Here is a 15,330-nt window from a genome sequence, read left to right as displayed (position 1 = left end):
TATACTTGACGACACAGAGGTAGAGCAGTGGACTACTGTACCGTACTGCTATATATATAGTTATACTGGTGGTCAGCAATATTCTGCACTGTCCTCCTACTGTATACTACAATGCAGCACAGATATGGAGCGTTTTTCAGGCAGAGAACGTATAATACTGGTGGTCACTGGTCAGCAAAACTCTGCACTGTCCTCCTACTATATAATACTGCTGGTCCCCAGTCCCCACAATAAAGCAATTAGCACACTGAGCACAGATATATGCAGCACACTGAGCACAGATATGGAGCGTTTTTCAGGCAGAGAATGTAGATATTTGCACTTGCAGCACACTGAGCACAGATATTTGCAGCACACTGAGCACAGATATTTGCAGCACACTGAGCACAGATATTTGCAGCCCACTAAACATAGAAACTGAGAGGACGCCAGCCACGTCCTCTCACGATCATCCCCAATGCACGAGTGAAAAATGGCGGCGACGCGCGGCTCCTTATATAGAATACGAATCTCGCGAGAATCCGACCGTGGGATGATGACGTTCGGGCGCGCTCGGGTTAACCGAGCAAGGCGGGAAGATGAGAGTCTGCTCGGACCCGTGCAAAAAAGGGTGAAGTTCAGGGGGGTTCGGATCCCGAGGATCCGAACCCGCTCATCACTACTATAAATTCTCTAGGACAGGCATTCCCAACCACGGTCCTCAAGGCACACCAACAGTGCAGGTTTTAGTGATATCCAGGCTGCAGCACAGATGGTTAAATCATAATAACTGAGCTACTAATTAAGTCACCTGTGCTGAAGCTTGGATATCACTAAAACCTGCACGGTTAGTGTTCCTTGAGGACCGTGGTTGGGAATGCCTGCTCTAGGAGTTAGTGACATCACAAGACTATGGGGGTAATTCAGAGTTGATCGCAGCAGCAAATTTGTTAGCAGTTGGGCAAAACCATGTGCACTGCAGGGGAGGCAGATATAACATGTACAGAGAGAGTTAGATTTGGGTGGGTTATTTTGTTTCTGTGCAGGGTAAATACTGACAGCTTTATTTTTACACTGCAATTTAGATTTCAATTTTGAACACACCCCACCCAAATCTAACTCTCTCTACACGTTATATCTGCCCCACCCCCTTTCCTGCAGTGCACATGGGTGGTCATTCCGAGTTGTTCGCTCTGTAATTTTCTTCGCATCGCAGCGATTTTCCGCTAACTGCGCATGCGCAATGTTCGCACTGCGACTGCACCAAGTAAATTTGCTATGCAGTTAGGTATTTTACTCACGGCATTACGAGGTTTTTTCTTCGTTCTGGTGATCGTAATGTGATTGACAGGAAGTGGGTGTTTCTGGGCGGAAACTGGCCGTTTTATGGGTGTGTGTGAAAAAACGCTGCCGTTTCTGGGAAAAACGCGGGAGTGGCTGGAGAAACAGAGGAGTGTCTGGGCGAACGCTGGGTGTGTTTGTGACGTCAAACCAGGAACGACAAGCACTGAACTGATCGCACTGGAAGAGTAAGTCTCGAGCTACTCAGAAACTGCACAGAGAAGTCTTTTCGCAATATTGCAAATCTTTCGTTCGCAATTTTGATAAGCTAAGATTCACTCCCAGTAGGCGGCGGCTTAGCGTGTGCAAAGCTGCTAAAAGCAGCTTGCGAGCGAACAACTCGTAATGAGGGCCATGGTTTTGCCCAACTGCTAACAAATATGCTGCTGCGATGAGGTCTGAATTACCCCTTATATGCAATAGTAGAAGGCATATTGTTGATTTAACCACTTTGTAAGAATATACAGCATTATAATTCCCTAGGAACCAGTGATATCACTGAGGAAATGGGGCTGCCTTTGTTGTTTGCAAGAGTGCTGGTGGTTTCTGTGTGTTGTGTATGTGCCATTACTATGCGGCCTTACATTAGGCAATTGGGGTGCTGTTATTAGTGGTAGGGATGAGTTTGGGGCTCGGTTCCTCCTGGACTGTTGGGGCTGGCTTGCTTTAGGGTAGCACACAGGAATATATTATTTAGTACTTTCTGTAACACTTTCAAATATTTTTTCTACCAATACTACTCCTTTAAGCATTTTAATGACACCTTTCGCTTGTATATCACCTTTTAGTTTTTGCTTCTTTCTTATTAACATTCACTAACACTTTAGCTTCTCACTAGTGTGCTGCCCTCGGGTAGCTGGTTCTCTCTGTTTTGTGGGGTCCAGAGCCCCAGACTTAGACTTAGTATTAGGGACCTCCAGTATCAGAGATGCCGTGAAGTTGGCCTTTATCTTTATCTTTGCAAATATATGCAACTGAGTTCTCTGGATTATCTACCACCATGTAGTATTCAAACCCCGTTGCTGATGTCATCCCGTGTGCTGGGGGATATTGGCCCTCATTCCGAGTTGTTCGCTCGCAAGCTGCTTTTAGCAGCATTGCACACGCTAAGCCACCGCCTACTGGGAGTGAATCTTAGCTTCTTAAAATTGCGAACGAAAGATTCGCAATATTGCGAAAAGACTTCTCTGTGCAGTTTCTGAGTAGCTCGAGACTTACTCTGCCAGTGCGATCAGTTCACTGCTTGTCGTTCCTGGTTTGACGTCACAAACACACCCAGCGTTCGCCCAGACACTCCTCCGTTTCTCCAGCCACTCCCGCGTTTTTCCCAGAAACTGCAGCGTTTTTTCCCACACGCCCATAAAACGGCCTGTTTCCGCCCAGAAACACCCACTTCCTGTCAATCACACTCCGATCACCAGAACGAAGAAAAAGCCGTGAGTAAAATTCCTAACTGCATAGCAAATTTACTTGGCGCAGTCGCAGTGCGAACATTGCGCATGCGTACTAAGCGGAAAATCGCTGCGATGCGAAGAAATTTACCGAGCCAACAACTCGGAATGACCCCCCATTGTTTCTTGTTCAGTGTAACCCCTCCCTTTCATGAACCTGGATGACCGTACTAATTGGATTGAGCAGTTACTAGATTTCTTATTGCTTGGACTGGCATCCTGCATCCAGGAACACCGCTACAGCGTAGCCGGAACATCCTTTAGACGCTCCAGAAGGCATCCTGCAGCCTGTAAAGCCAGTTACACTTACTTGTGCTGCCACCTCCACACAAAGTCATGATGTTGGACGCTCAGGGGGCAGGCCAGCATAGAGTGCATTTGAGCCCTGCTACGGAGCTGGTATTGTATGCATTGCATTATTTGTTAGTAGGGCTGATATCTATAGAATGCCATTTCCCCACTAGGTATGTTCTGTAGGTACCGGTGAATAAAGTGGTTCTCCTCTAGGTACTTGCAGCCACAGGCGATATCTCTGGCCATGTTAAGCAGATCTGACATTGTTAAGGATGATGGTTGATTCTGGGAAGAGACCAAATTTATAGTGTTAGAAAAAACAGAATTTACCATAATTAGTGCAAGATTGTATTAGTAAATGTATTGTTACTGTAGATTATAAAGCATGCATCATCCATCCAGCAACACTGCTCTGAGAACAGGCTCCCTCATGATGTACTTCAGGAGCAAGGAGTCAACCTGGACTACAAGCCAGGCTTAGTATACTACAGGACAAAGTCATATTGGTAGCCTTCAGACGGGAAGCAGTTATCATACCGTCCCACGGGATCCCGGTGATCACAATGCCGACGACGGAATCCTGCACACCCATAGAGTGAGAATATAACCTGTGGCAAGCGCAGCTTACTAGTGCTCGCCCTGCTGCATACTGGTGGACTAGATACTGCTGTCTGTATACTGACGGCCGGCATCCCGGCCATCGGTAATTTATACCAAACCCCTTCAGACAATACATAGCTCCAGAATAACCAACAGCCTAAACAATTACTCTAGCACACAATAAAAAAAAATATATCCATCCACTTTAAAGACCCCATTAGTCTAGTTGGATATTGATTTATTCATTTGGCAGCTACTGTGAATAAAATGAAAGCTAACACAATTCAGGCCCTGGTGTAAGGTTACTTAAGGCATAATTAGTAGACATCAAAGTATTTCAGAGGCTGAGGGCCCCAGCAATTCCTCACATGCCCCTTCCACCAGGAAAATAGCCCAGCATGGTGCATTAGGTATGACTTCTTGCCCAGTCACCGGCATGTTTGACATATTGCTGAATGTCCAGAAACATGTCAAGGCAGTACAAAATGTTTTCTCTATCGTCCTAGTGGATGCTGGGGTTCCTGAAAGGACCATGGGGAATAGCGGCTCCGCAGGAGACAGGGCACAAAAAGTAAAGCTTTAGGATCAGGTGGTGTGCACTGGCTCCTCCCCCTATGACCCTCCTCCAAGCCAGTTAGATTTTGTGCCCGGCCGAGAAGGGTGCAATCTAGGTGGCTCTCCTAAAGAGCTGCTTAGGAAAGTTTAGCTTAGGTTTTTTATTTTACAGTGAGTCCTGCTGGCAACAGGATCACTGCAACGAGGGACTTAGGGGAGAAGAAGTGAACTCACCTGCGTGCAGGATGGATTGGCTTCTTGGCTACTGGACATCAGCTCCAGAGGGACGATCACAGGTACAGCCTGGATGGTCACCGGAGCCTTGCCGCCGGCCCCCTTGCAGATGCTGAAGTAAGAAGAGGTCCAGAATCGGCGGCAGAAGACTCCTCAGTCTTCTAAAGGTAGCGCACAGCACTGCAGCTGTGCGCCATTTTCCTCTCAGCACACTTCACACGGCAGTCACTGAGGGTGCAGGGCGCTGGGAGGGGGGCGCCCTGGGAGGCAAATGAATACCTATTTTGGCTAAAAATACCTCACATATAGCCTCCGGAGGCTATATGGAGATATTTAACCCCTGCCAGAATCCGTTAAGAGCGGGAGACGAGGCCGCCCGAAAAAGGGGCGGGGCCTATCTCCTCAGCACACAGCGCCATTTTCCCTCACAGAAAGGCTGGAGGGAAGGCTCCCAGGCTCTCCCCTGCACTGCACTACAGAAACAGGGTTAAAACAGAGAGGGGGGGCACTAATTTGGCGATATGCTTATATATATATTAAGATGCTATAAGGGAAAACACTTATATAAGGTTGTCCCTATATAATTATAGCGTTTTTGGTGTGTGCTGGCAAACTCTCCCTCTGTCTCTCCAAAGGGCTAGTGGGTCCTGTCCTCTATCAGAGCATTCCCTGTGTGTGTGCTGTGTGTCGGTACGTGTGTGTCGACAGGTAGGAGGACGATGTTGGTGAGGAGGCGGAGCAATTGCCTGTAATGGTGATGTCACTCTCTAGGGAGTCGACACCGGAATGGATGGCTTATTTAGGAAATTACGTGATAATGTCAACACGCTGCAAGGTCGGTTGACGACATGAGACGGCCGACAAACAATTAGTACGGTCCAGACGTCTCAAAAACACCGTCAAGGGTTTTTAAAACGCCCGTTTACTTTAGTCGGTCGACACAGACACAGACAGGGACACTAAGAATCCAGTGTCGACGGTGAATAAACAAACGTATTCCTTATTAGGGCCACACGTTAAAGGCAATGAAGGAGGTGTTACGTATTTCTGATACTACAAGTACCACAAAAGAGGGTATTATGTGGGATGTGAAAAAACTACCATAGTTTTTCCTGAATCAGATAAATTAAATAAAGTGTGTGATGATGCGTGGGTTCCCCCCGATAGAAAATTATGGGCGGTATACCCTTTCCCGCCAGAAGTTAGGGCGCGTTGGGAAACACCCCTTAAGGTGGATAAGGCGCTCACACGCTTATCAAAACAAGTGGCGGTACCGTCTATAGATAGGGCCGTCCTCAAGGACCAGCTGACAAGGCTGGAAAATATAATAAAAAGTATATACACACATACTGGTGTTATACTGCGGCCAGCGATCGCCTCAGCCTGGATGTGCAGAGCTAGGGTGGCTTGGTCGGATTCCCTGACTAAAAATATTGATACCCTTGACAGGGACAGTATTTTATTGACTATAGAGCATTTCTATATATGCGAGATGCACAGAGGGATATTTGCACTCTGGCATCATGAATAAACGCGATGTCCATAACTGCCAGAAGATGTTATGGACACGACAGTGGTCAGGTGATGCAGATTCCAAACGGCACAGTATGGCCGTATAAAGGAAGAGGACTTGTTTGGGGTCGGTCCATCGGACCTGGTGGTCACGGCAACTGCTGGAAAATCCACCGTTTTTTACCCTAAGTCACATCTCTGCAGAAAAAGACACCATCTTTTCAGCCTCAGTCCTCTCGTCCCTATAAGATCATATCTGCCCAGGGATAGAGGAAAGGGAAGAAGACTGCAACAGGCAGCCTATTCCCAGGAACAGAAGCGTTCCACCGCGTCTGACAAGTTCTCAGCATGGCGCTGAGACCGTACAGGACCCCTGGATCCTACATGTAGTATCCCGGGGGTACAGATGGGAATGTCGAGACGTTTCCCCTTCGCAGGCTCCTGAAGTCTGCTTTACCAAGTCTCCCTCCGACAAGGAGGTAGTATGGGAAAAAATTCACAAGCTGTGTTCCCAGCAGGTGACAATTAAATTACCCCTCCTACTACAGAAAAGGGGTATTATTCCACACTATATTGTGGTACTGAAGCCAGAAGGCTAGGTGAGACTTATTCTAAAAAATTTTTTTTTGAACACTTACAAAGGTTCAAATTAAGATGAAGTCACTCAGAGCAGTGATAACGAACCAGGAAGAAGGGGACTATATAGTGTCCCGGGACATCAGGGATGCTTACCTCTATGTCCCAAATTTGCCCTTCTCACTAAGGGTACCTCAGGTTCGTGGTGCAGAACTGTCACTATCAGTTTCAGACGCTGCCGTTTGGATTGTCCACGGCACCCCGGGGTCTTTACCAAGGTAATGGCCGAATTGATGATTCTTCTTCGAAGAAAAGGCGTCTTAATTATCCCTTACTTGGACGATCTCCTGATAGGGGCATAGTCCAGGGAACAGTTGGAGGTCGGAGTAGCACTATCTCGGATACTGCTACAATCAGCACGGGTGGATTCTAAATATTCCAAAATCGCAGCTGATCCCGACGACACGTCTGCTGTGCCTAGGGATGATTCTGGACACAGTCCAGAAAAAGGTGTTTCTCCCGGAAGAGATAGCCAGGGAGTTATCCGAGCAAGTCAGGAACCTCCTAAAAACAGTGCATCATTGCACAAGGGTCCTGGTAAAAATGGTGGCTTCCTACGAAGCAATTCCATTCGGCAGATTTCACGTAAGAACTTTTCAGTGGGATCTGCTGGACAAATGGTCCGGATCGCATCTTCAGATGCATCAGCGGATAACCCAATATCCAAGGACAAGGGTGTCTCTCCTGTGGTGGTTATAGAGTGCTCATCTTCTAGAGGGCCGCAGATTCGGCATTCAGGATTGGATGCTGGTAACCACGGAGCCCAGCCTGAGAGGCTGGGGAGCAGTCACACAAGGGAAAAATTTCCAGGGAGTGTGATCAAGTATGGAGACTTTTCTCCACATAAATATACTGGAGCTAAGGGTAAATTTATAATGCTCTAAGCTTAGCAAGACCTCTGCTTCAAGGTCAGCCGGTATTGATCCAGTGGGAAAAACATCACGGCAGTCGCCCACGTAAACAGACAGGGCGACACAAGAAGCAGGAGGGCAATGGCAGAAACTGCAAGGACTTTTCGCTGGGCGGAAAATCATGTGATAACACTGTCAGCAGTTTTTCATCCCGGGAATGGAAACTGGGAAGCAGACTTCCTCAGCACGACCTCCACCCGGGAGAGTGGAAACTTCATTGAGAAGTTTTTTCCACATGATTGTAAACCGTTGGGAAATACCAAAGGTGGACATGATGGCGTCCCGTCTGAACAAAAAACGGGACAGGTATTGCGCCAGGTCAAGGGACCCTCAGGCAATAGATGTGGACGTTCTGGTAACACCGTGGGTGTACCAGTCGGTGTATGTGTTCCCTCCTCTGCTTCTCATACCTAAGGTGCTGAGAATTATAAGACGTAGAGGAGTAAGAACTATACTCATGGCTCCGGATTGGCCAAGAAGGACTTGGTACCCGGAACTTCAAGAGATGCTTACAGAGGTCTTATGGCCTCTGCCGCTAAGAAGGGACTTGCTTCAGCAAGTACCATGTCTGTTCCAAGACTTACCGCAGCTGCGTTTGTCGGCATGGCGATGGAAAGCCGGATCCTAAGGGAAAAAAGGCATTCCGGAAGAGGTCATTCCTACCCTGGTCAAAGCCAGAAAGGAGGTGACCGCACAACATTATCACCACGTGTGGCGAAAATTTGTTGCGTGGTGTGAGGCCAGGAAGGCCCCACAAAGAAATTTCAACTCGGTCGTTTCCTGCATTTCCTGCAAACAGGAGTGTCTATGGGCCTCAAATTGGGGTCCATTAAGGTTCAAATTCGGCCCTGTAAATTTTCTTCCAGAAAGAATTGGCTTCAGTTCCTGAAGTCCAGAAGTTTGTCAAGGGAGTATTGCATATACAAACCCCTTTTTTGTGCCTCCAGTGGCACTGTGGGATCTCAACGTAGTTCTGGGATTTCTCAAATCACATTGGTTTAAAACCAGTCAAATATGTGGATTTGCAGCATCTCACATAAAAAGTGACCATGCTCTTGGCCCTGGCCTGGACCAGGCGAGTGTCAAATTGGTGGTTTTTTCTCAAAAAAGCCCATATCTGTTTGTCCATTCGGACAGGGCAGAGCTGCGGACTCGTCCCCAGTTCTCTCCCTAAGGTGGTGTCAGTGTTTCACCTGAACCAGCTTATTGTGGTGCCTTGCACCTACTAGGGACTTGGAGGACTCCAAGTTGCTAGAAGTTGTCAGGGCCCTGAAAATATATTCCAGGACAGCTGGAGTCAGAAAATCTGACTCGCTGTTTATACTGTATGCACCCAACAAGTTGGGTGCGCCTGCTTCTAAGCAGTCGATTGCTCGTTGGATTTGTAACACAATTCAACTTGCACATTCTGAGGCAGGCCTGCCACAGTCTAAATCGGTTAAGGCCCATTCCACAAGGAAGGTGGGCTCATCTTGGGCGGCTGCCCGAGAGGTCTCGGCATTACAACTCTGCCGAGCAGCTACGTGGTCAGGGGAGAACACGTTTGTAAAATTCTACAAATTTGATATCCTGGCAAAAGAGGACCTGGAGTTCTCTCATTCGGTGCTGCAGAGTCATCCGCACTCTCCCGCCCGTTTGGGAGCTTTGGTATAATCCCCATGGTCCTTTCAGGAACCCCAGCATCCACTAGGACGATAGAGAAAATAAGAATTTACTTACCGATAATTCTATTTCTCGGAGTCCGTAGTGGATGCTGGGCGCCCATCCCAAGTGCGGATTATCTGCAATACTTGTACATAGTTACAAAAATCGGGTTATTATTGTTGTGAGCCATCTTTTCAGAGGCTCCGCTGTTATCATACTGTTAACTGGGTTTAGATCACAAGTTGTACGGTGTGATTGGTGTGGCTGGTATGAGTCTTACCCGGGATTCAAAATTCCTCCCTTATTGTGTACGCTCGTCCGGGCACAGTACCTAACTGGCTTGGAGGAGGGTCATAGGGGGAGGAGCCAGTGCACACCACCTGATCCTAAAGCTTTACTTTTTGTGCCCTGTCTCCTGCGGAGCCGCTATTCCCCATGGTCCTTTCAGGAACCCCAGCATCCACTACGGACTCCGAGAAATAGAATTATCGGTAAGTAAATTCTTATTTTTGTCTCTAACAAGCAATGCTGGGAATGACTTTGGAATACAGTGGTGGTATTCTGATATAATTATGTGCATGCCTTTGTCTTTAAAAGTCAATGCTCGGTAAATGTAACGTGATGCTCATGATAAACTTTTTGCCATGAAAAAAGAATATGTGCTGAATTACCATCTCTGAACAGCAGCTGACAACATTGATCTACAGTACAAACAATTTTTAGTTTAGTTATAAAGCTGCATACACACAATGAGATCCTTACTATGCCCGATTTTGACTATGCCATTTCCCTTGAACTCCCCCTAGAGCCCACAAGCAGCAATTTTGACTATCTGGACTTTTGATTTTGACGAAATGCCAATTTTGACTATAATCCATACTAGATAGTACACTAGATAGTCAAATTGACTTGCCTGCACAGTCAATCTAGTCTTGCGATACCGACCCCGCGGGGCCACACAGCGGGACTGAATCGGGATCGTAAACGGCAGAACACCTTCCGATTTGCGCTAACTTTCCTTCCGATTTTGACTATATAGTCAAAATCGAAAAGGATTTATCTCAACGTGTGTACACACCTTAATAGGATTGTGAACAATTTCATCAAGAACCCCTGTACTTTCTATGGAGGGGAATTCAACTAAATGTGATATTGAATAACGCCTCGAATGAGTGCCCGAATTTACCAGTTAGCGCTATCACGCCCAGCACTTAAGTTGGGAGATGCAGTTTATTTGCAGTAAATGTCATTCTCCGACTTAAGTGCCAGTAGCGATGCTGTTAGTACAGGCTGGAAGCTCACTCGCACTCTCCTGAGGTCTTCTAGTTGGCTGCTAATTGAATAGCTCCAGGCACTCATTCCTAACACTATTCAGTATTGCATTTGGTTGCATTCCGCCCTATAAATTAGGTTTCTCCCTAGAGGATGCTGGGGACTCCGTAAGGACCATGGGGATAGACGGGCTCCGCAGGAGAAATGGGCACTTTAAGAAAGACTTTAGATCTGGGTGTGCACTGGCTCCTCCCTCTATGCCCCTCCTCCAGACCTCAGTTTGATACTGTGCCCAGTGGAGACTGGGTGCTTTTCAGAGATCTCTCCTGAGCTTTCTGACAGAAAGTATATTTGTTAGGTTTTTTATTTTCAGGGAGCCTGCTGGCAACAGACTCCCTGCATCTAGGGACTGAGGGGAGAGAAGCAGACCTACTTCTGTTAGTTTCAAGGCTCTGCTTCTTAGGCTACTGGACACGATTAGCTCCAGAGGGAGTCAGAACACAGGTCTCACCCTGGAGTTCGTCCCGGAGCCGCGCCGCCGCCCTCCTCGCAGAGCCGGAAGATAGAAGCCGGGTGAGTATGAGAAGAAAAGAAGACTTCAGAGGCGGCAGAAGACTTCATGATCTTCACTGAGGTAACGCACAGCGGTGAAGCTGTGCGCCATTGCTCCCATACACCTCACACACGGCAGTCACTGTAAGGGTGCAGGGCGCAGGGGGGGCGCCCTGGGCAGCATATAAACCTCTTTTCTGGCAAAAGTAGTATATATACAGCTGGCCACTGTATATATATAAGAGCCCCCGCCAGTTTTCAGTATATTTGAGCGGGACAGAAGCCCGCCGCCGAGGGGGTGGGGCTTCTCCCTCAGCACTCACCAGCGCCATTTTCTCCACAGCACAGCTGAGAGGAAGCTCCCCGGACTCTCCCCTGCTTATACCACGGTTAAAGAGGGTTTTAAAGAAGAGGGGGGGCACATAATTAGGCGCATATATACATTTATACACAGCGCTACTGGGTAAACATATGTTTATTGTGGTTTTTCCTGGGTCATATAGCGCTGGGGTGTGTGCTAGCATACTCTCTCTCTGTCTCTCCAAAGGGCCTTGTGGGGGAACGGTCTTCAGATAAGAGGATTCCCTGAGTGTGTGGTGTGTCGGTACGCGTGTGTCGACATGTCTGTGGTAAAAGGCTCTCCTAGGGAGGAGGGGGAACAAATGAATGTGGTGTCTCCGTCGACAGCGCCGACACCTGACTGGATGGGTATGTGGAATGTTTTAAGTGCTAATGTAAATTTATTGCACAAAAGATGAGAAGGAACAGCCAGGGAGTCAACCCATGTCTGTCCCTATGTCGCAGGGGCCTTCAGGGTCTCAAAAGTGCCCACTATCCCAAATAATAGTCGCAGACACCGACACGGATTCTGACTCCAGTGTCGACTACGATGATGCAAAGTTACAGCCAAAATTGGCTAAAAGTATTCAATATATGATTATTGCAATAAAAGATGATTTGCATATCAAACCCCCTGTCCCTGACACGAGGGTATACATGTATAGGGTAAAGAAACCTGAGGTAAACTTTCCCCCATCTCATGAACAAGTTATTGAAAAGGCTTGGAAATCTCCAGACAAGAAACTGCAGATTCCCAAAAATGGATTCTTAGGGCGTATCCTTCCCCGACTAAGGACAGGATACGGTAAGAATCTTCCCCAAGAGGGAAAAAAGCTTGGACACGCTTATCCAAAAAAGGTAGCGCTGCCATTATGGTTACCCTCAGGGATCGCAGACAGCAGGCTACCTGGAAGTCTATTTACACAATCTAGTACCTTACTCAACCCGGCGTTAGTGTCGGCTTGGGTTTGTAGCGCTGTAGCAGCAAGGATAGGTACCTTATCGACGGAAATTAATACCCTGGATAAGGATACCGGTTTATAGACCCTGGGTCATATTAAAGATGCTGTCTTATATATGGGAAATGCTCAAAGAGACATTGGCCTACTGAGTTCTAGAAATCACCGCTATGTCGAATTTTGCTAGACAAGTCCTATGGACCCGGCAATGGACAGAAGGCATATGGAGGTTTTACCTTACAAGGGTGAGGAATTGGTTGGGGAAGGTCTCTTGGACCTGGTCTCCACAACTACTGCAGCTGAATAAATTTTTGCCATGTATTTCCTCACAGCCTAAGAAAGCACCACATTAACACATGCGGTCCTTTCGGTTATATAAAAACAAGAGAGTACGAAGATAGTCTTTTCTTGCCAGAGGTAAGGTCAGGGAAAACAAGCTGCCAACCACAGCTAGTTCCCAGGAGCAGAAGTCCTCCCCGGCCTCTATAAAATCCACAGCGTGATGCGGGAACTCCGCTGAGGGAGTCCGCCACAGGGGGGGCACGTCTTCGACTGGTCAGCCACATCTGGGTTCACTCACAGGTGGATCCCGGGGCAATAGAAATTATTTCCCAGGGTTACAAGCTGGAGTTCGAACAAGTGTCTCCTCGCCGGTTTCTCAAATCGGCCTTAACAGCTTCTCCCCCAGAAAGGGAGCGACTGTTAAATGCAATTCACAAAGTGTATCATCAACAGGTGGTGGTCAATGTTCCCCTACTTCTACATGAGAAGGGGTAGTAAATCAACCCTGTTAGTAGTCCCGAAACCGGACAGTTCGGTCAGACCCATTTTACATTTAAAATCCTTGAACCTATACTTGAAAAGGTTCAAGTTCAAGGTGCAATCGCTCAGAGCGGTCATCGCCAGCCTAGAAATGGGGGGATTTTATGGTATCCCTGGACATAAAGGATGCATACCTTCATGTTCCCATATATCCACCTCATCAGGCGTACCTAAGATTTGCGGTACAGGTTCTCATTACCAGGGTTTTCCACCAAGGATTTCCACCAAGGTAATGGCGGAAATGATGGTGCTCCTGCGCAAGCAGGATGTCGCAATTAGTATCACTTTCACTGAAGGTGTTACAGCAACACAGCTGTTTTCTCAATATCCCGAAGTCGCAGTTGATTCCTACAACTGGTCTGATTTTCTTGGGCATGATTCTGGATACAGTCCAGAAAAGGGTTTATCTGCAGATAGAAAAGGTTCAGGAACTCATGACTCTGGTCAGGAACCTATTGAAGCCAAAACAGATGTCAGTGCATTACTGCACTCGAGTCCTGGAAAAGATGGTGGCGTCATACAAAGCCTTCCAATGGGACCTACTGCCAAGAGGTCCGAATCACATCTACAGATTCATCAGTTGATCGCCCTGTCTCCCAGGGCCAGGGTATCTCTCCTGTGAGGGTGCTCACCTTCTAGGGGGCCACAGGTTCGGCATTCAGGACTGGATTCTGGTGACCACGGACGCGAGCCTCCGGGGTTGGGGAGCAGTCACACAGGAGAAAAACTTCCAGGGTCTTGGGTCAAGTCAAGAGACTTGTCTTCACATCAACGTCCTGGAGCTGAGGGCCATATACAACGCCCTTCGTCAAGCGGAGACCTTGCTTCGCGACTTACCAGTACTGATCCAATCAGATAACATCACTGCAGTGGCTCATGTAAACCGCCAGGGCGGCACAAGGAGCAGAGTGGCAAGAAGCCACTAGGATTCTTCGCTGGGCGAAAAATCATGTAAGCGCACTGTCAGCAGTGTTCATTCCAGGAGTGGACAACTAAGAAGCAGACTTCCTCAGCAGACACGACCTGCATCCAGGAGTGGGGACTTCATCAGGAAGTCTTCACACAGATTGCAAGTCAGTAGGGACTGCCCCAAATAGACATGAGGACGTCCCGCCTCAACAAAAAGCTGAAAAGATATTGCGCCAGGTCAATATAGACCCTCAGATGGTAGCTGTGGACGCCCTAGTGACACCGTGGGTGTTCCAGTCGGTCTATGTGTTTCCTCCTCTTCCTCTCATCCCAAAGGTGTTGAGAATAATAAGAAAAAGAGGAGTGTAGACAATTCTCATTGTTCCAGATTGGCCACGAAGGGCCTGATATCCATATCTGCAGGAGAATGCTCACAGAAGATCAGTGGCATCTTCCTCTAAGACAGGACCTGTTGCAACAGGGGCCCGGTCTGTTCCAAGACTTACCGCGGCTGTGTTTGACGGCATGGCAGTTGAACGCCGGATCCTAGCGGAAAAGGGCATTCCGGATGAGGTCATTCATACGCTGATAAAGGCTAGGAAAGACGTGACAACTAAACATTATCACCGTATATGGCGAAAATATGTTTCTTGGGGTGAGGCCAGGAATACTCCTACGGAAGAATTCCATCTGGGCCGTTTTCCTTCACTTCCTATAAACTGGTGTGAATTTGGGCCTAGAATTAGGCTCCATTAAGGTTCAGATTTCGGCCTTATCCAATTTCTTTCAAAAAGAATTGGCTTCTCTCCCAGAAGTACAGACTTTTGTGAAGGGAGTGCTGCATATTCAGCCTCCTTTTGTACCTCTGGTGGCGCCTTGGGACCTTAACGTGGTGTTGAGTTTCCTTAAGGCGCACTGTTTTGAACCACTTAAAATGGTGGAGTGAAAATATCTCACTTGAAAGGTGGTCATGTTGTTAGCCTTGGCTTCGGCTAGGCGAGTGTCGGAATTGGCGGCTTTGTCTCATAAAAGCCCCTATCTGGTTTTTTTCCATATGGATAGAGCGGAATTGCGGAACCGTCCTCAATTCTTGACTAAGGTGGTGTCATCTTTTCATATGAACCAACCTATTGTGGTGCCTGTGGCTACGCGTGACTTGGAGGATTCAGAGTCCCTTGATGTAGTCGGGGTTTTGAAAACTTACGTAGCCAGAACGGCTAGAGTCAGAAAAAAAACAAAACAGAAGCACTGTTTGTCCTGTATGCATCCAAGAAGGTTGGCGCTCCTGCTTCAAAGCAGACTATTGCTTACTGGATCTGT

General features: G+C 47.6%; 1 protein-coding gene across 1 annotated transcript in view; it reads right to left on the bottom strand.

Annotated features, from left to right (window-relative positions):
- The window catches only part of LTK (leukocyte receptor tyrosine kinase), a 307,777-nt gene that overhangs the window by 22,822 nt on the left and 269,625 nt on the right, over nt 1-15,330 (bottom strand). Inside the window, exon 21 of the mRNA XM_063947926.1 lies at nt 3,253-3,350. Coding sequence (XP_063803996.1) covers nt 3,253-3,350 — 98 coding nt within the window. The remainder of the gene's footprint in view (nt 1-3,252; nt 3,351-15,330) is intronic.

Source organism: Pseudophryne corroboree, chromosome 12, assembly GCF_028390025.1.
Source record: "Pseudophryne corroboree isolate aPseCor3 chromosome 12, aPseCor3.hap2, whole genome shotgun sequence".
Classification (NCBI taxonomy): domain Eukaryota; kingdom Metazoa; phylum Chordata; class Amphibia; order Anura; family Myobatrachidae; genus Pseudophryne; species Pseudophryne corroboree.
The sequence above is the reverse complement of the archived record's forward strand: the minus strand, read 5'-3'. Positions and strand labels throughout refer to the sequence as shown.